Source organism: Silurus aristotelis (assembly GCF_946808225.1).
Source record: "Silurus aristotelis genome assembly, chromosome: 24".
Classification (NCBI taxonomy): Eukaryota; Metazoa; Chordata; class Actinopteri; order Siluriformes; family Siluridae; genus Silurus; species Silurus aristotelis.
The window spans coordinates 15,321,810-15,344,206 of NC_139597.1; the positions used below are offsets into that span (position 1 = coordinate 15,321,810).

At 37.5% G+C, this 22,397-nt stretch overlaps 1 protein-coding gene across 2 annotated transcripts in view; it reads left to right on the forward strand.

Moving 5' to 3' along the window:
* LOC310719051 (thyrotropin-releasing hormone-degrading ectoenzyme-like) overlaps positions 1-22,397 on the forward strand; it is a 212,951-nt gene that overhangs the window by 149,581 nt on the left and 40,973 nt on the right. For both annotated transcript variants that reach the window (XM_083528343.1, XM_083528344.1), the window contains exons 10-11: positions 9,524-9,589; positions 14,501-14,688. In XM_083528343.1, the coding sequence (XP_083384469.1) occupies positions 9,524-9,589; positions 14,501-14,688 (254 nt within the window). The remainder of the gene's footprint in view (positions 1-9,523; positions 9,590-14,500; positions 14,689-22,397) is intronic.

Consider the following 22,397-nt stretch of genomic DNA (forward strand, 5'->3'; position numbering starts at 1 on the left):
GATTGAGCTTTAACCTGCAATTGTAGATGTCACAACGAACTGTGTTCACTGACACAGAAGATTTCTGGAGGCATGATTACAGAATTATGTCTGTTTTTAATGCAGTGCTGCCCAAGGGCTCTTGAACATCTTCATAATATTTATATTGAAGAACATTATTTTGAAATTGGTTTACAAGATTTAGATGCAGTTATTCACAGATTGGTGAACCTCTGTCTATCTTCAATTCCGAGAGACTCTGCCTCTTTAAGATATATATATTTTGTTATACCCAATCATGTTACTCACTGGTTGCCAATTATTCTAAATAAATCAAAAGTTGGAATTAATTGCTAGCACAAAACAAAACATAATTAAAGAAAATAGTTTGGAAATTCAGTTGGACCAGATGACATACCTAAATGCTATGTTTTTAAGCATAGCAGTGAAGTTTTTAACCAGATTGTTTAACAAGATTCTGGAAGGTGTTAAGTGTACAGTAGGAACAACAGACTGGTTCAAGGTAAAGGTTGGACTGCATCAAGGATCGGCTCTGAGCCCTTACCTGTTTGCAGTGGTGATGGACAGGTTGATGAGACGAGGTCAGACAGGAGTCTCCATGGACTATTGTGTTTGCGTATGAGAGTGATTTGTGGTGAGAGTAGGAAGCAGGTTGAGAAGAGCCTGGAGAGGTGGAGTTACACGCTGAAGAGAAGGGGAATGAAAGTCAATAGGAGTAAGACAGAGTACGTGTGTGTGAATGAGAGGGAGGGCAGTGGAGTGATGCGGTTGCAGGGAGAAGAGGTGGAGAAGGTGGAGGAGTTCAGGTACATGGGGTCAACAGTGCAAAGTAATGGAGAGTGTGTTAGAGAAGTGAAGAAAAGAGTGCAGGCAGGGTGGAGTGGGTGGAGAAGATTAGCAGGAGTGATTTGTGATAGAAGGGTATCTGCAAGAGTGAAAGGAAAAGTTTATAGGACTGTGGTGAGACCTGCAATGTTGTATGGTTTAGATACAGTGGCATTGAGTAAAAGACAGGAGGTGGAGCTGGAGGTAGCAGAGTTAAAGATGTTGAGGTTTTCGTTGGGAGTGACGAGGATGAACAAGGATTAGAAATGAGCTTATTAGAGGGACAGCGCATGTAGGACTTTTTCCAAAAAGGTGAGAGAGGCGAGATTGAGATGGTTTGGACATGTGCAGAGGAGGGACATAAGTTATATTGGTAGAAGAATGCTGAGGAAAAGAGGAAGGCCAAGGAGGAGGTTCATGGATGTGGTGAAGGAAGACATGCAGGTAGCTGGTGTGACAGAGGCAGATAGAGGACAGGGGGGTATGGAGACGGATGATTCGCTGTGGCGACCCCTAATGGGAGAAGCCGAAAGAAGAAGTTGTTTTATTATATAGAAATTATTTATTATTCATTAAAAAAAAAAAAAAGACTGTTAGTTGGACATAGTCCCTTTATAATTAATGTAACTAATTTTCTGAAAATATCCTTGCGCTAAATGACTTATGTATCTAATAGTGTAAAATAGAGAGACCTTAGTTTGAGACAAACCCACTGATTTCCACACTCATGTTTGCTTAGAGCCTGCATTACTGTCTGAGCATGTATTTCATGTGTCTACATGGATTTTTCCTCTTTTATTTCTTCCCACCTTCCATTTTAATGCTAGTAGGTTGATTAGGAAAGCTAAACTTCCCCTAGATGTAAATTAATGTGTAAATATTTGTATTCATTGTGCTCTGCGATATACTAACATTCCGTCTATTGTGTGTTGATACATCAAGCCCAATGTTCCTGGACTCCACGGATAAAAAAAACGCAAGTTAGTCAATGTGAGTGAGTGTATGGTCTTCTTAAATTGAACTGTCAGTGTTGATCTTATAGATGACAAATGAGCTAATAGCAGGAGTGAGTGTTAATCCCCCCCATTCTTTTTTCTTAGCGATGACCAACTTCTTCTTTCGGCTGCTCCCATTAGGGGTTTGCCACAGCGGATCATCCGTCTCCATACCACCCTGTCCTCTACATCTGCCTCTTTCACACCAACTACCTGCATGTCTTTCCTCACCACATCCATGAACCTCCTCCTTGGCCTTCCTCTTTTCCTCCTACCTGGTGGCTCCATCCTCAGCATTCTTCTACCAATATAATTCATGTCTCTCCTCTGCACATGTCCAAACCATCTCAATCTCGCCTCCCTCACCTGGTCACCAAAACATCCTAAATGCGCTGTCCCTCTAATAAACTCATTTCTAATCTTGTCCATCCTCGTCACTCCCAATGAAAACCTTAACATCTTCTTAGCGATGACCAACTTTTCGGCTTCTCCCGTTAGGGGTCGCCACAGCGGATCCTCCGCACGTTTGATTTGGCACATGTTTTACGCTGGATGCCCTTCCTAACGCAACCCTTTCCCAATTTATCCGGGCTTGGGACCGGCACTAAGAGTGGCTGGGGATGGTTCCCTGACCGGGAATCGAACCCGGGTCGCAGCGGTGGGAGCGCTGCATCTTAACCACTAGACCACCAGGGGACCTCTGCATAGTAGACCAATAGCATTGACTAATATGTGTTCATTTATTTGATATGTTTAAGCTGGTATATTTAGGTCCCTTTGTTGTACAGTAAAACCCCATTGGACGAGCATAATTCGTTCTTGAAAATTGCTCGTAGGTCCATTTGCTTGTACGTTCGAACAAATTTCCCCATAAGAATGAATGTAAAAGTGATTTAATCCGTTCTGAGACCTCATTCAATCAATTATTTCTGCACTTAAAATGTATTTGTAGCCTATTTTAACAAACAAATACACCGCAAATTACCGTAATGTAAACATCATTTAACACTTACCATGTGGTAGTGGTTGATTTGCGAGTGTGAGACGCTCGTGAAATAGGGTACAATTTAGCAAGCAAGGTCGCTCGTATCTCCGTTTGCTCGTACTATTAGTTGCTCGTACAACAGGGTTTTACTGTATTAATAATCGCCAATCCTGTGAAACTTTTAAGATGCATTTACATTTATGGCATATGGCAGATGCCTTTATACAGAATAATAATAATAAGAAATAAACATAAAAATAAGAAATAAAAGGTAAAATAAACAACCAGACAAAGAAACAATTAAATAATAAACAATAGTAATAATACAAATAATAATTAAATAATTAAATAAAAATTACAGAATACATCAAAAATAAAAGATACATAAAAGCTATCCTGAAAAAAGTTTTTAAAAGCAGATTTAAAAACCTAAAAGATTTAGCCTGGCTAATAGTGAGAGAATGAGAGAATTTTACAGCTTTGGTGCATAAGAGGAAAAAACCCAATCACCTATAGAACATAAATGGGTAGGGGAAACAACTAATAGACAAGAATTAGAGGAGCGGAGATCACACCATTGAGTGTAGATAGTTCAAAGTTGTGTCAAATAATAAGGGGCCATACCATATACAGTAGGGCCTTACAGGTCCGCATAAGAAGTGACTTACATTTACCTCATTCATACAACTGAGCAGCTATGGGGTTGAGAGACGTTGCTTTAGAGAGAGTGGCAGCTGGTGTGGCAGCTTGGTGTGGCTGGGATTTAAACTCACAACCTTTAGAATCCAAAGTCCAATGCCACAAATCTTAACCACTAAGCAACCACATCCAACCTCCCAGCTAGATTTTGGATTGCAGGCAGTTGTTATCTTCAGCTACAAGCCTATTAGTGAGGCCAGGCACTGATGTTGTGTAAAGAGGCCAGCAGTGCAGCTAGAGGACATTTCATCCCAAAGATGTTCATTAGGGTTGAGGTCAGGAATCTATTCAGAATACTTGATTTCCTCCAACTATGTTTTAACAGAGCTCACTTTGAGCATAGGAACAGACAGAGATTCAATTCAAGCTGCAGGCAGAAAATGTGAGTGGGACTGAATGTAGTTGAGTCCACATGTATGCAATCAGAATGATGGTGTCAGAATGCGAGAGGCGTTTTGATAGCTGGGTGTTCTTAGGAGTCATATTTGTAGGCCATTAAGCAGTCTGGCCACCTTATCATATAATTGAATACGAATTGCTGCTCAGCTGTTGTGAATATTCTCTGCTATAGTGCTATATGAACACTTATCTTAACTTAAACACTAACAACAGCTAGTGCTGCTTGAGCCGACTTTCATTGATGGAAGTCACTGGGCCAAAACTGAATTTTTTACATTATCACCATTATCACACACAAAAATATAATGGAAAATTTGAAATGAACATTAACTATGAAATAATGATGGAAAAGGCCAACACTAATTCACAAATCAAGACAGATGATATCAGGCATTTTATTAGGACAACTAAAGAAAAAGAAAAAAGTACACAAATCTTAGCGATGACCAACAAACTCCCAAAAAAAAGTGTAACACTATATACAGGGACAAACTTACACTTAAAAATGAATAAGATGTTCTTTATATCACCACATTATCTGTGTAAAGCTGCTTTGAGACAAAGCGCTATACAAATACAAAAAATAAATAGAATTGGATATTGTTAGGCTGGAAGAACAAGCGGAAGCCGAAGTTCGACAAAACGGAGGTGCTTTAATGAAATACAGGAATGCAGCAAAACCAAACCAGCTGTAAACACAGGAACATAGACTAACACTAACCAAGAGTAGTTCATGAGATAAATCCACAGGGTAGTTCACAGAGTAACAAATCCACAGGGTAAACCCACAGAGTATGTCCACAGAGTGCTGAATCCATATAATAGGTAGCCATTGAGGTCCTGAGATGTTTACCAGACTAACCGGTAGAATAGATGGGGAGTTCTTGGACGTGTGTGCTAATATAGTGGGTGAGCTGATGAGTGTCAGGTGTGTGGAATTAGTAGGATGGGGAGCTGCTAGGAGGAATGTGTGGTTCTAGAGGTGTGGCCGGTGGATCCCTTACAATTGTCATGTAAAATAAAACAAAATGACAATGAACAAAATGTTTTTGAATAGTTTGGCGTAACTGTTTTTAATCATATGGTGTTTGTGTTTTGACACAAAGCCTTTAAAGGTACTTACAAACAGGCACAAGGGAAAATGTTTTTACTCTGCAGTTTTTAACATGTTTTTTGAAACCCTTGCAATTTTCTTGGCTTTTGTAACAACAATAAAGTCTACTTGTATACGATGTACTTCATTCCAGTTGTAGGCGGTGTAGTGATTTACAGCAAAAGGAAAGAAAACTCTTTTGAGAACGAAATGATTTTAGTTATAATTGCAAGTTGTAACTCTTTTCTTGCTTTTCTCAGTTTCTTTAGCAATCTGTCCTTCAAAAACTGCGTGTGAGCAGTTTGTGTGTGTGTGTGTGTGTGTGTGTGTGTGGTGGCAGCAGCAGTCTGGCTATGCTTGACCTATCACCCTCTATTATATCTCTTTGCCCCATGCTTCACTCTTTGCTGAGTAGATGCTGCTCGCAACGAAAAGGAGAGATGCACTTTAACAAGACCCAGCAAGCCTTAAATTAGACCTCAGCGGCTCTGAAAGCTTCGAGGATATGACCTCAGTGTTCATAATGGCCACCTTTTTTTATCTTCATCCTGAACACATTTTTAGATATTTTTTCTATAATATTTTAGAAATGTACCAACACAGAAGAATGAAAAACTTTGTCTCCTGGGCTAAAGAAACAGCTTTTATTGAGCTTTTTTTGGTCAGAAAATTAGCATGAATTAAACATATGTACTGGTGTGAACAAATGAACCCTCCTGTTCAACCAATTGCTTATTAAACTTGTGTTTGATGTTTGACAAAAAGGTACAGTAGAAACAGGGAAATTCTATTCTAATGTCATGATTGAAGTGTTTGTTTAAAAAAATAGTTTTTTTAGAAGTTTATTAACATTGTTGAATTAAAAGGTCTAAACATTTTATGAAATTAAAGGGAAAAGATATCATACTAACGATCTTCACATATTTGTTGAAATCCTGTTTATTTTATTACCAATAATCTATTGTTAATACCATTACTAGCTTTTTTTTTTCCTTTTCCATTTTGTGCTTGCCAATTTTTTCCAAGGACTATACAGATAATAACCGTAGTTTTTGTTTTAGATTGATAGCAAACCAGTATCGCATATAGTTTTTGTATATTTTTTAATCCTTTTGTAAAATAATGTTTTCTGATGTTTTTTTTTTTTTATGTCATTTTAAAAAAATCATGATAGGCCAAAGTTGCTTTGGCATCTTAGCTAGAGGCAGCATTCAACCTGCTGGTCATATAGCCTTAGGGCATGAGAGAATGCACAGGTTCAGCAGCCGAGGACAGACCAATGAGGCAGTGAATGTGACTTATCTACTTTATCTCCAGATACATTTCCCAGAATGTTTCTTTTTTCAGCTGGGTCATACCCTAAGGGTCAAAGGAATGCCTGTTTATGCTAGGCAGTTTGGGCTCACTGGCTACTGCCATATCACTAGAGGCTTAGAACATTACTGTGCATTACTTCCCATATCAGCATGTAGCTGATGAAAAATGTTTATATTTGTGTGGACGGAAAATGTGAGATTAGTAAAAAGAGAATTCAGTCTAGAAGCAGGGGCCACAGTTTCTTCCTCCTGCATGCTCAAAAAGAATTCAGACCAAACTCATTGTCATGCTGCTATTTTAGTACACTTCTGTTTAAAATGGGCCAGCCTGAATAGGGTAAAATATTAATCATTTAAAATACTTAAACCTTTTGTTCCATTCCCAACTTTAGAGGGGGGCGGATTTGTAAGCTCCACCTGTCCTTCATCACCCCAAAAAATCTTAATGAAATACTTAATAAAATAATTGATAAAATATACTGAAAAATTAAGACTTAAATCTATAACATCGAATAGCAAGTTTAAGTGTAAAAAAGTCTATTTGTTTATTACTTTGCCCTACTGTCACTTTGCAATCTGTGCAAAAAAGAGCAAATGCATTGACAAGAATGATGAACAAGTCAAGAACAAAAAGAACTTACATATTTCTCATTCATATTGTACAACTGAGCAGCTATTAGTTTAGGGGCCCAGGAGTGGTAGTTTGATGACCTTCGGCCCAATGTCCAATGCCTTAACCACTAATCTAAACCATTTAAAGAAATCAAAAGGGATAAGGTATTCTATATTAACTGTCTTTTTGTACCTGTTCAATTCTTGCTAATTTCTTTACTAATGAATGTTACTGATCAATAAAAAAAAAAACATACTGTCAGTTATTAAACATATCAGAATTTTTATTAAAAACCAATAGGTTTCTAATAAGGCCAAATCACCTCTTTTTTATTGTAATGATTTCTGATTGAGTGCGCTTTCTCCCCTGAACAGGTGAAGTGCATCATTATAAAACAAAGGCCTTCTGGATGTCTTGACTCTACTTACTGATTAAGGACATAATAAGGCTGAGATCTGTCTTGCATTTGTAATTGAGGCTCTGTATGTTTGGCTGATCTGGGTTTTGCACAGACGATTATTGCAAGCTCTTTATTTTTTATAGTATGAAAGTTTATTATATTTTCTTTTAGATTTTAACATCAAATGTTTGAATTTCAGTCTAACTGAAGTATAAGAGTGGAGGAAGGTGCACACAGGTGGACTTTATTCTATGCAGGAGATGCAATCTGAAAGAGATTGGAAACTACAAGGTGTTAGCAGGGGACAGTGTAGCTAGACAGCATCGGATGGTGGTCTGTAGGATGGCTTTGGAGGTGAAGAAGAAGAGAAGGAGAAGAGTTAAGACTAAAAAAGATAATTAGATAGTGGAAACTAAAGAAGGAAGACTGAAGTGTAAGAATTATGGACGAGGTCAGAAAGAGGCTGGTGGTGGTGAAGAGATGCTGGATGATTGGGCAGCTAGGAAGGTACTTGGTGAGACATCTGGAAAGATGATGAATGAGCTGATGATTGAGGAAAGTGAGAGAGAGAGAGAGAGAGAGAGAGAGAGAGAGAGAGAGAGAGAGAGAGAGAGAGAGAGAGAGAGAGAGAGAGAGAGAGAGAGTATGATGTGGAGATAGTAAAGCAGGAAGTGAATAGGATTAGTAAAGAGGAAGTGATAGCAGCTATTAACCATGAAGAGTGGAAAGTCGGTTCAACCAGATGATATACCGGTAGAAGGATTGAGATGTCAACCAGATTGTACAACAAAATTTTGGAAGGTGAGAGGATGCCTGAGGAATGAAGACAGAGTGTGTTGGTACCGATCTTTAGGAATAAGGGAGATGTGCAGACCTGCAGGAACTACAGGGGATTAAAAATGATAAATCACATGATTAAGTTATGGAAAAGAGTAGTGGAAGCCAGGCTGATAGAAGAGGTGATCATCTGTGGGCAACAGTATGGTTTCATGCAAAGAAGAGCATTACAGATGTAATATTTGCTATGAGAATGTTGATGGAGAAGTATACAGATTTATACAGATATACAGAAAGCGTATGACATGGTGGTGCAGAACATGTACTTTATGAGGACAGTGTGACAGCAGTGAAGTGTGCAATTCAAACGACAGACTGGTTCAAGGTGAAGGTGGGACTGCATCAAGGATCGGCTCTGAGCCCTTTACTGTTTGCAGTGGTGATGGACAGATAGATGGACGGGGTCAGATAAAAGATGCTTGCGTATGACATTGTGATTTGTGGTGATAGTAGGAAGCAGGTGGAGAAGATCTTGGAGAGGTGGAGAAAAGAGGAATAAAAGTTAGTCTGAATAAGACCAAGTCTGAATGAGCATGAGGGGAGTGGAGTGGTGCAGTTGCAGGGAGAAGAGGTGGAGAAGGTGGAGGAGTTTAGGTACCTGGGGTCAACTGTGCAAAGTAATGGAGAGTGTGTTAGAGAAGTAAAGAAAAGAGTGCAGGCAGGGTGAAGTGGGTGGAGAAGAGTGAGAGCAGGAGTGATTTGTGATAGAAGGGTATCTGCAAAAGTGAACGGGTAGGTTTATAGGACTGTGGCAAGAACTGCTATGTTTTATGAGTTGTGACATAATGCTAAGGATGGAGCAACTAGGAAGGAGGAAAAAAGGAAGGCCAGGAAGGAGGTTTATGAATGTGGTGAGGGATGACATGCAGGTAGTTGGTTTAAAAGAGGCGGATGTAGAGGACAGAATAGTATGAAGACAGACGATCCGCTGTGGCAAACCCCTAGCAGGAGCAGCCGAAAGAAGGAAGAGAAGAAGTTTGAATTTCAGTCCACATTTTCCCCATTCTCCTCTTTCATTTCAGAGTTTGTTAAGCTGTATTTTATGGATATAATGGAAGCAGTAGTTTTCCCTTTGAAATTGTTTTCTAGCAACAATTATTTTGTCTATCTGCAGCATCCTTCATCCTTTGCCACATACAGATGCACTTGCACTTGCATTGTCTTTTAGTGTGAACCCAATCACGTACAGACTAGTCTGGCTACAGACTGGATTTATAAGCACTGTTTAAGCACTGAATTTAAATGCAATGTAATTGACTTGGTATTTTCCATTCCACTCTTCTATGCTTGTTTATCTCGAATGCTGCTGAATCATCAAATAGAAAACTCTTATCCATATTTCATTTCTTTTTGTTTCCCAGGACTACTTAATGACGCACATGTACGGAAATGCAGCAAGGGATGACTTGTGGAACAAGTTTTCAGAGGTAAGATTCCAGTCATAGGATATCTTATCTGATAAGCATATAGCAGATAGGTATTGTTACTGCATTACTGTAAGGGGTTGAGGCAGAATATTTTTTTAGGTTGTTCACTCAATCTGCTGCATAGGTACAAAGTGTTCCTGCAGACAGGCAGCATTGAGGTTAGTGTCAAGCATGTATCTGTGCTATCTTCAGGTACAGAAATACATACAGACACATTTTACCACTGGAAAATTTATTTCAAATAGTATATTAGAAAATTTAATGTAACATCATGGCAGACTAAGGGTTTTTGTCTAAAGAAGGATTAGGAATTGTTACTCAGGAACAATGAAATTCATCCATAATTCAGAGGTTCAGTTTAATATTTGAATAACTGTTAAAACCTGTAATTAAGAGAACTTTGTGTGTGATGACTTCATCTGTAAAGTAATAAAGATGAGATGGGCTTTGTGGCTATCTATTTAATGTGCAGTAGCTATAAAAAAAAAATGTCCAATGAATTACAAATATTGTCTTTGTTAATTGTTTTTTAAATTGTTCAACATTAATGTAGCATACATTCAAATCTTTTTTGGACACCTGTCCATAATCATACATGGGCCTTTAACCAATTTGTGCAAGATGATTGGAAGCACACAAGTGTATGAAATGTCTATGTTGGCAAAAAAAAAAAAAAAACATGCAAACACCCTTCCCTCTGCCATGCTAAATATGCCATAGTCAACATTAAGTTCTGATTTAGAAGCAGTGGTGTAATTGAGTACATTTCTGTACTTCATTTCTATACTTAATCATTACTTTTTAGTTTTACGTATTGTCAAAGATTTAACCAACTTTTACTCTAATTAAATATATTTATAATTCAGTAAATACATTTTGTACCTATTTTGTACATTATGTACCTTTGTTGAAAATGTCAAAAAGTCAAACTTTCAGAACCAGCTTTTGTTAAAGTTGAATAAACATATTGCCCCTTTTTGAAACTGAGAGGTACATCAAATCACAGTGACCTATGAAAATTAGGTTTTACTATCTTTTAAATTATTTACTTAAATTTTATTTGTCCATTGAATACTAATGTTTTTTGACATGATACTGTCATTTTATTTGTTAATTCAAGATCCTTTTTAAAAAGATTTGTTTGATCTTTGTTTCATTTTGGCATGTTGACGAGGTTGTTGTGTTGATCTTGGTGAATGTAGTGTTGAGGTGTACAATTTGATTTGTACTTTAGGAAATGAAACCTCACAAATCAACTATTTTTGGCTTTCCACATGTGTCTTGGTGTTGAGGACTAGTGCATCTTTAAACAAAATGTACTGTAAATACTCTGATAAGACTAAAGTCATATTGGAATTGGTGACTTTTAACTTGTAATGGAGTACGTTTTGCAGCAAGGCATCTATACTTTTGATTAAGTAAGATTTTCAGGTCCTCTTTACACCTCTGTGTAGAAGACCCTGGGAACAACTACTGCTCATCCACAAAGCAGTAGAGAACACAATTTCAGAGCAGGGCCACTAAGGAATACACTATGTAAACAACGTCTGCTGTATCACTCATGCCAGACCTTCAGACCTCTTCTGGAAGCAATTTCCTCACAAGAACCTTTCTATGGCTGAGCAGCAGTACATAAGATTAGCATCATTATATGCAGTGATAAACATTGACTAATGTAGTGTATAGTCAGTCTCTGGAGCAGTAGAAATTTCTAGAGTGGTGAATCATGCTTTATTATCTGTCAATTGGATGGATAATTCTGGGTATGGTAAATGCCAGAAGAATACTTCCTACTGGAGTTTATTGAGCCATTAGAAAGAATGGTGAAATAGGGTGATGCTCAGGGGCTGCTTTTCAGGGTTTGGGCCCTTAGTTCCAGTGACAAGTAATAATATTAATGCTACAGCATGAAGAAATGCATTTAAGACAATAGTGTGATCAAATGGAGGTGAAGGAACTTCAGTGGCCTGCACAGAGCCCTGATCTTAATTTCATTGATGAAAGAGGTGGGTGGATGAATTAATTCATGTTGTTTCATCCAACACTAGCACCTAACCTCACACTAAAATAAAAATAATACTCAGTCAGAACTCTTGTAGAAAGCCAGCTCAGCTTTTCATATATCTATTGAAAGTTCAGTTTCAGGACTGAGAAGTGTCATGAAGCATGTTGTTCTTGTACCTGAGAGATAATGGGAGCAGTGGAGTAGTGGTAGACGGTCAGAGGAAGTGTGGTGGAGTGCAGGGTGAAATGAGTGCTGTAAGTACTTTTACAGTAAGTTGAAGAGTGCTGGTCTGTTTTTAGCTTTGTATATGAGCAGAAGTGTATAAAATTAGCAGCTACGGGAAGCCAGTGGAGGAGCGTAGTGATGGGGTGGTGTGCAAGTACTTCAAAAGGTTAAAAATACATTTCTGGATCACTTGCACATGTTGAATATCCCCAACATTGAAACCTGGAAATATTTATAATTAAAAACACTAAAATACTAACATGGAATGTACTATATTATGCTAAAAGGTGTGTGAATCCTGGTTCACGCTCAAGTTCTATTGTTTTATTGTAACCTAAAATCAATCTTGAAAATATTGTTTACATTTTTAAAATCTTGTGTTATATCTGGATGTACGTTTTTTATCACTACAGTGTGGATTGGTCTGGTTCCCTTTCAGGAACTCGAGCTGCATTACAACACTTTGGGAACACTTTCGTGTTGTCCAAGAAAGGGAGCGATAAAAGCACATGAAGTGAAGCCGGTGCCATGAAAGCATCGAAAAAGGCTAGACACACTTTCCGGTTGTGTGTGTCCATCTGCTAAAGGTCTGCTTATAATCAGGGAGGCCTCTCCTCAGAGGTCCGTAGCAGACGAGCAGTTGTTCTGACTCGTCCTTGTTCCAGGGACTCATTCTACGAGTCCTCTGGTCACTTTTGGGGTCAGTGCTCACTCAACATGGGGTGTGGCAGCCTTTAATGCTTGGTCCTCTGGAATGTCCCTGCAAGACATTTGCAAAGCTGCGGGCTGGTCCACCCCGCTGAACTTCCTCCTGCCACACTGCCAGCTTCACTCCATGTGCTTCTTATAGCTTTCTGGTCAGGATGTCGCACATTCCATTGGACAGATTACACACATGATTCAGAGTGTGGACAAAGCGGAAGCATTCCCAAAGTGTTGCGACGCAGCATTTTGTCCCCCTCTTTAGGGAACTAGGGTAACATTAATAACCTAGAGACGGTCTGTGTCATTTGCAGTAGGTTTTCCCTTTCGGATGCTACACACTAAATTTTAAACCTCTAAATGCTCACTTGATGTTTGCTTGTAAGCTAAATGTTGAAGTATTGTATAGAAAATATAGTAAGCTTCAAACTTTCCAGCACAAAAGGGGGGGGGATTTTTTTTTATGATGCAGAAGGAGAATAACAAGCTGAAAGTTCACAATCAAAACTAAACACATGACTCGTGTAATGCTACCTAGCTGCCACTAATTAGCTGCCACATCTGGGCAGTTGATATTCATTACAGATAGTATTTGATTGGTTTCATATTGAAAGAATACTTTATGAATAATCAATTTGTTTTCACTGTTTACTGAGTAATTAAAAAACATAGTGTATACATTATGTACTGCAGCATGCAAGGCTACAATAACAAGCGTGTTCATGGCCATTTTTTCACCAATATGGTCAAAATTATGTTGGTTTTTTATGCTCTACACATTTAGTTCAGTTCTACAATTTTTTAACCCATGTACAATAATCCAAGAACAAAAATCGAAATGCAGACCATGAATTATGTAAAAGGCTGATATGCACTGTATTTTTTATACCTAAATAATCCAACTTGCCACAATAACATGCCAGTGTTAAATTCCACAAAGCCTTTTTTCAAGCTCAAGAACTGTGACTACACCTCCTTTAATTATTTTAGCTTGGCACAAAGACCCTGAAACATCACTTTGAAAATTAATCTTAAGTGGACTTGCTTTACTTACCATCTGTCTGCCTGAGAGATTCTATAGCTGCTATGTGCCATATTAAACAAACCGTGACACATTGACAGATGTGGAAATGCCTGCCTTGCAAAGACTTTCCCCCATGCAGTTTATGTACTGATACCCTCAGAATGAATTACAGATGATACACATTAATCCCGAGAGTATTTGCTTGCCCATGCGCACCTCGCTTTTAATGTACAGTATCAGATCAACTGTCATTATGTTTCTTTCAGCAGTGAAATGCTTCTTTTTCACTTTCCTGACCTCACTTTTCCACAACAATCTCTGCTTTCATTCAGACAAATAACCAGCTAGTCATTCTTCAGAGGAAACTTTGATAGACTTGGTCTCCAATGTGAAAGTAAACATTTTTTTTAATTACCAGAGCTGGAATGGTTCAGCTTCTTTATGTTTATCAAAAAGTGGCTATGCAGACCAGCATGAGGCCATTACTTATATACTTATACCAAAAAACAGTATGATCTAAGATGCAAAGCAAAATACTTATATAATCTTACTTACCAAATTACTTTGAAGTAATGAATTGTAAAGGTGAGATTTGTGATATTTTTTTTTTATAAATGGAGTCTTGTATGGCAAGCACATTAAAGCTTAGACACTTGTGGCGATTGCATTTAATGGAAATGAATTTTTTTTTTTGATGATTGGAAATCCAACAGATGAGCTCCTGTAGCTCAAATTGCTCTAGAAGTTAATGCTGCTAATGCTTGACAGGTCAGGACCGTTTTAGCAGCAAAAGGGAGTTGGGCATAATTTTATGCCTGGTCTGGGTCCAGAAAGTTATGCCTGTTTGGTGTACATAAATTTGATTTGACATTTAACAAACACAGTTTTACACACTAAAATGACTTCATTCTAAGACCTTGGACTTTAAGCTGTGCTCTGGTGTTTTTTTGTGCAGGCCATGCAGAGTGAAGGGAAAGACATCAACATCAAAGAAGTAATGGATGGTTGGACTCTTCAAATGGGCTATCCTGTGGTCACCATCAGCAAAAATGAGAGCCTGGACAACATGGTCACTGTAAACCAGGAACACTTTATTTACGACATGGAAGCCAAGAGCAGCAAACCAGACATTTTCAACAATAGGTACAGTGTCTAACATACTGTATGATTACTGTTTGCCATGTACATAAGAGTCGAGATTATTGTTTGTAATGTCCAGATAAGGCAGAAAGAAGTCGTTTAGTCTGCTTCAATTCATCTAAATCAGTTCAATAACTCTTCTTATTTACCCAAAATAATCTGGTGTGCTAGAGACAGAAAAGCATTCATTTGTGCAGTGTAATAGCTTTTCCCAATGTGTTAAATGCACAATGTGGAGCACTGAGGACTCATTTGGTATACCCCTTGCACAGTCCATGTACTAAATATACACCCCATTTATTTCTTCAGTGATGAACACCTCAGACCTTCTGTTCTTTCCACATGCACAATGTTTGCTACTCAGGTTTAATCATTTCCATTTCCCATTATTTCTGCAACCATCACAAATGCTAATTGATTCAGCTCATTGTTTATTATTAATGCATTGTTTATCATTTATTATTTTTGGTAACCTCTAGGTGCTTTCTCAAATGCTGCAGCATTTACAAAAGAGGAACAGGACTGCCAAGAGCTAACATAAAATTTAGCTCTCATTAATGGTGTCATAAATTATTCATCCTGCCCTCTGGAAGCCTCTGGTTCTTATTTGGGTTCAAATGCTGGCAGCAACACTTATCGGCAAGTGAATGTTAATGTTTGCAATATCGAGGTGTTGAAGTGGAGGTTGGTGATGTTTAGACTGCTGCACTTACTATAAAGAATTAAGAATTAACAATATATGTGAAAAGAATGTGAAAAAAAATAAGGAAATGTCTTTACAATAATAATGAAGTATTTGCAGTTCTAATTCGAATTTTACATACAAATTATGATGCAAATACACACTGACAGTTGTATATACAGCACTGTGCAAAATCACAGGCCACTACCAGCTTTGTTGTTTTAGCAAAGTTTTAATGACCATCTGTATTTATTTTTCTGTCTTTTATTAAGATTAAGAAAATACAGGAAAAAAAAAAAAAAAAAAAAAAAATTTCAGAACAAAATTGCTTCTTCAGGCAAAAATAAGTATTTAGTGTGACCTCCCTTTGCACTTAGAACATCTTAGTCTTTTTTTTGGGAGACTGTAATTACTGAGTTAATCTTCTGGTACATTATACAAGTTTTCCTTCAACACTTCCAAAAGTTCTACTTTAAGATTAAAATAGTTTTTTATTTCTTTGGTTTCTTGGCCATTACACATCCACAAAGATCATTGCTGATCAAGCTTCTTCAGACTGTTGAAGGGTCAACCTGCCCAAACTGCCAGATGCTGAGCTTCTCCTAGTCTCTCAAAAAAGAAGCTCTGAGAGCTTTTTTCATCAAATGTCCCTTAACCTTGTGGTCCTTACTTTGTCTCTGACCTCTTCTGATGTTTCAACACAGCTTGAATGCCATATATTTAGGATACAGTTTGTTTGCTGAATTTCCTTTAAGAGTGATGATAGAAAAGTAAAATTTTATGTCTGTCAAATTCTGTGGCAATCTTCGGCATTTTAAATGAAAGTTTCCGAAACAATTTAACTCATAAAATATGTCTACCGAATTTTTAAGCCATCTTGCACTAACCTGGTGTAATAGACCTTTGTTGCAGCAGTCATTTTGACATAAGAAAGTAGGACAAATACAAGTTTTAGCCATGACATTAATCAGGGTACACATTTTCTGTATTTTCTTTTTGTATTCTACTAAAGAGACAGATAAATAATTGCTTGATAAATGATTGTGTAATTGATGAAGGTAATTGGTTTTCCTCATTGCATTAACAATAACCTCTATTCTTCTAGGAAGGCATTCACAAGTTTTGGGAGCATGGCAATGGGAATTTGTATTCACAATATATTTTTTCACATATTTATGAGATATGGCATGACAAATTATGTTGTGACTAAAATATGACTTTTTATTAAAGTCTGAAAATATGACGTTTCATAACCAAACACAAAATCTCATGACAAAACTGTTAAAAGTGAAAATAAAATTTAAGGAAAAATGTATAAAAGGTCATAATTTATCAGAAATGCAAAACGGCCTTTGGGAAATGTGTTGTGTAGATGCTGACTAGAGGTGGCAAAAGTTCACACATCCTTCACTTAAGTAGAAGTACAGATACTCGTGTTTAAATAATACTCGGGTAAAAGTACTGACTATACTTTTTTACTCAAGTAAAAGTAAAAGGTTTGGGCTCTGAGCCTTTACTACTATCTATATTAGTTGCACGCTGCCACATCATATTAATATTAGGGCTATCAATCGATTAAAATATTCAATCAAGCTGTTCTAAATGTACCTTAAATTGATACTTTCCAAATTTTTATTACTCTAATCAAAATGGGCATGGACAAATATTGATGCTTTATGCAAATTTATGTTTATTATTTGTGAATCCAAACTCAAGAGCATGAAGATAAAATATTCGTATAAATGTTTTAAAATAATTATGGTCTTTTAAATTACGTAAATTATCAGGACACCAAATGGAACCTTTGTTATGTTTTCACACGGATGTTTAATGAGCTGATACCGGAGAAACTGTACCTCTTATAACTTTCATACGGATTACATAATCAGAGAATATTTTCATTCTATATGAATTGAAACTTTTTGAGTTTTCTATACATATATATATTATGTCTGTGAGGCAAATATTCACTAAGATTCAGGGTGTTATATGTGGGTGTCTGTGGAGAGAAGACAGAGACGACAGAGAGCGCCCCCTGTCTGTTTTCTTTATTTTACCAAAGCACAGCGTTTTGTTATAATGAGTGAATACAAATAAATGTAGACCCTTTACATAATCGAATGATGTATTGCTCATATTTGTAAAATCAAAATAGACAGTACTTTATGTTTGTTTTGTCGTTATGAGAAAAAAAATGCTACACAACGCACCGGCGTGTTTGTCACCCTAGCGGGAAAATTGTCGAATGTGCACATCATGGTGGATTTCGGTGCTGATTTGAGACTTGGCGCACCAGTAAAACAAATGTTTACTGATTAAAAATAATTTTTCGGTGGAGCTTATTTATTTCTTTTTTATATTTGACCAAAGAAAAGACATCAGGAATAAACATGTGTTACGCTGCATTCATTGTGCATTGATAAAACCATTGCTGTTAAAATGAACTTGCATAATTGATATATTAATACAAAACTAATTAATTTTGTCACCTAATAAATGTATCCAGGCTGAACAACCATTATATAGAACACAAGCAGAGAAAAGAATATTATGATCAGGTGATTAGGAATGTGTCTATTCTCAGTCACGTTTACGTTGCTGACTCCCTCTGTCTCATCCACATTAACACCAGACTTCTTGTTGCCTTCTGACTGCTCCTAGTGGGCTTCATAAAATAGTTTTTCCGTCTGTGGTGTTGAAATTGATACACCGGTGGTAGATTGATGGTCTGAAAACCGTGCGCAATGAGAAGGAAAAAAATTGACATTTTACCAAATATGTTAAAACTAAAGTAAAGAGCCTGTTTTTAAAATGTAAGAAGTAGAAAGTACATATATTTGTGTTAAAAATGTAATGAGTGGAAGTAACAGTAATGAAGTATTTGTACTTTGTTACTTCCCTCCTCTGGTGCTGAAATGAAAATTCTGCAAGTCTCAGCCACAAAAGCATTAAGGTTGAGCATTGATTTTGGGTTTGGGGGTTTATTGTTGTTCAGTGGGGTTGAGGTCATGACTCTTAGCTCAAATTCTTCCATAATGAACATTGGTAAACCGTTGAGCAAAAACATTTTGTAAACTTGCTTTGTGTAAACTGGCAGAATCATGATGTGTCTAATTTTTTTGGTCATTTGGGAGTAACTGTTTATTGTATGTCTGAAAACAATGGCCATAAAACATATGCGTTAAAAATGTATTTTAAATCCAGGTAAAAAGCACAGTGAGCAGGAGAGGCGAGGAAAGAAGAGCCAGAGTCAGAAAAATAAGAGCGTTTGCTTGCTGTTAATAAAAATTAATTATTAATGAAGCATTTTTACCTTTTTCCTTGCTAATCCTCTCACAGTATACTACCTAGAGTATGAGCACATATTTAGAATGAGTAAGATTAGGCATTGTTATATTGTATGATTAACCAAGAATGTCATAATAGCAGTTCTTTCTTTTTCTTACACTTTTATTACATCCTCATGGTTAAAGGTTGTAGCTCATTTCCAGTTAATTGGCAAACCTTTACTTTAAAATTATTCGGCTTTTCATTCATGTATTAGTCATTATGTGTGTGTTGGACCATCTGAGCAGTGCTTTGCTACTTTTTCTCTCTCTCCCACAACAAAAGGGTTTGTAAGTTAAATCTTTTCTGACCTGTCAGCTCAGTAAGGGATCCAGGTCTTCTGTATCCGTGTTGGATGTTGTCTCCGCACCCCACAGACAAGTCGATGAGTTGTCTCTCTATTTTGTTACCTTCGGAGTAACAAAGAGCCTGGGCCATTCGGGGACACGATGGCTTAACTGTACCGTTTTTCACCTATATTTACTCTGTCACAGCTATTCAAACCCACGCTATTTTCCTTCACAGCACAGCTACAGGCTTCACATTCAGCTGCACAATACGGACACAGTAGAGTAGAGCTCCAGAAATAATCAGATTTATAGCACCATATGTGGGATTGTACACGGGTCATTGTTTCACTGAAACATTTATTTTTTATTTTTTAGGAACAGCAATTCCTGTTCCAATCAAATTGTATTCACTTTTACAATTGTTTCACTTTTAAAATGAGGCAAGTTTTGTGTCCAGATAAAACCACTGGTGAACAGTAACAAAGTAAATGTAATTTGTTACTGTACTTAAGTAGCTTTTTCATGTATCTGTTGTTGCTCGGTGGTATCTTCTTACAGTAGTACCTACATCAGTTCCGCGTCAGTTCGACAGCAAGCAGAACATTTTGAGAGGAATGAATGATGGAAGAAACTCCTGACTCAAAAAATTTGCCACAACACCAGTGGCCTTATTTGCAATTTTTATTTGTATAGCGCTTTTAACAATTAACACTGTCTCAAAGCAGCTTTACACAGATAATGTGGTGATAAAAACGAAAAAGATGTTCATTATAAGTGTAAGTTTGTCCCTGATGAGCAAGCCGGTGGTGACTGTGGCAAAGATGGCAGTGTTTAACTCATTAATATCCTTTTATTAATAAATCGGTGTGCTAAGAATAATATTAAAGTCTTTTCCACATAAACTGAGTTGATTAAGCAAAAATCTTTTTACGAAAATGATAATAGAAACATTATAGACATTATTAATCATAGTTCTTTGGATACTTAAGTACAATTTAAAGGTTTAAACTTTTATAAGTGAAAGTTTAAAGGGAGCACTTTTACTTGAGTCATATTTTACCCTATGTACCGTGTATATACTGTAAATCAGTACATAGGTCGGAATATATTGTATGTAGTATATGAGGAGTGATTTAAATACCATCTACCTCAGATATAATGTGATACATTTTAAACTTTTTATAAACAATACAGATAGAAAAACAGACGATTTAGTTTTTGGCAAAACACCTAAAAAGGCATTATTTAGAGCAATAGAAAAACCCTACATTAACAAGATACTGTGTAGCACATTATTGTTATTGAATTCAACAAATGTCATAGGCCACATTTTACTAAATAATAAAGTTTGTATTTTGGGGAGTGTTGCCATTAAGTTGTCTTGCAAAAGCTAAATCAGAGGGTTTCATGTCTAAACAAGATAAAAAGAGGAGGATTAGGGGGAAATTTTTAACATTAAACCCACACTGTGAAATTACCAGTAAATAAATGAACACAATCAGTGCAAAAAAAAGTTTTCCATTTCTTTAGCAGATGTAAGGATGAGACTGCATGTGATCGTTTAACATTCAGCATGTGGTCTCTTAGATTAAGCAGATGCTCATCCTCTGTAGACGCAAGCAATGTTTTAATGTCTGTGCTATTTAGAGAACCTAATACGTTCAAAGGCATCTATGTAAACAGTAAATGGAAGTAATTAAAAAAATAAGAAATTGTCTCTAGGATCTATTTATAATTCATCTCAAGATGGTCAGGTAGCATGCTTTGTGGTTCCTGAGACACAAATCATTCTGGACTGAAGATTAATTCGAATCACATCGCTTGGCTTGTTGTTAACTGGTACCTTTCTAAAACAACCATCTCTCGTTTATATGATAATGCCACCGTCTTGCGTTTCGCAAAGGAGATCACGTCCTCGGCAGCACTCATGGAGAAAATAGATAACTAAATCGAATTAGAGGTCGGAGCCACAAATTGATTTCCTTGTCACCCGCCGAGCTGCATGACTGTAATGGGGGCGATGCAGTTACTTTCCTTAATTACGTTAGCGCCACGCTCCAGGTGAGTGAGGCAAGGATCTGGGCATATCTCATTATGTTCAGCTAGCTGTTAGACCACACCAGGTGCTGTTATTGTAAGAAAATCACATAAAACTTTACAGTGATATACTGGCGCTCAATGTAGGTTAATGCATAGGGATATCCTAGGATCAGACAATTTAAATGCCAGTTGATCAAGACTATATAGTTAAAGGTTTGTGAACACCTGACCATTACACTTTAACATCCCGTTTTAGATTTAGTCCCGCGGTGCTGTTATAATAAGTTTTACTTTCCTGGAATGGCTTTTTACTAGAGTGTGACTGTGAGGGTTTGTGATAAAATAGCGTTAGTGAGATCAGGTACTAATGTTGGGTGAGAAGGTCTAGGATGTAGTCAGCATTCCAGTTCATCCCAAAGGTATTCCGTAGGGCTGAGGTCAGGACTCTGTGCAGGAAACTCATGTTCATGCTAGAATGAAGGCCTTTTTTTTTACAATTGTGTTTTTCCAAATTGTGGCAGCAGTTTAGGGAAGAACCCTATATGGATATGATGGCTAAATATCCACAAACTTTAGGTCATATTGAGTAGGTGTGATAGCTGCAACAGAATCCTACAGAGCTTCTATTGTCTTAGTGCAGTACTGTTAATAAATTAATGTGTTGCCATTGGTCATTATATAATCTACAAAACATTACTTGTCATTAGGACTTCCTATAAAAGAATATAGATAAAGTAAAAATGACTGAAAATCGCCTTTTTTTTCTTACATGCTAAAAATGTATTCCCTATTTTGCCTTGATATGCTTTGTGGTATATACTGTATAAACTATATTGGGGTATATACTATCAGGCTGATGACGCGGAAGCGGGAATAACTCATTGTCTTTATTAAACAGTACAACCCAAAAACACTCTTAAACCGCGGCAAAAAACTAACAAAGAATATCCGCTTGGGACGAGTAATCCACAACGCGAGTAATGTTTAACAGAAAGCAAAACGAAAGTAAACCACCAACTGCAAAGAGTAGTCCGACGTGGAAACAGAGTCTGGAGCCGGAGCCAGAACCAGCGGGAAGGCTAGCGGTCGCGGAATGATCAGCAAGACATTCAAGAACCGACAGCCTGTGACTCGAGAACATGAGTTTATATAGTCTAATCCATAACAAGCCACAGCTGTCGGTGATCATGGCAGGCATGGGATAACGAGGCAGCGTGACAGCTACCGAGGGGGGCGTGGCAGGGTGAATCTCTGACAGCGGCCGAGGGAGGCGTGGCAGGGGGGATTCCTGACAGTACCCCCCCCCCCTCCAGGGGCGGCACCCGACGCCCCAAAACCCATCTACGCCAGGCGGGCCGGGGCACTCTGAGGAA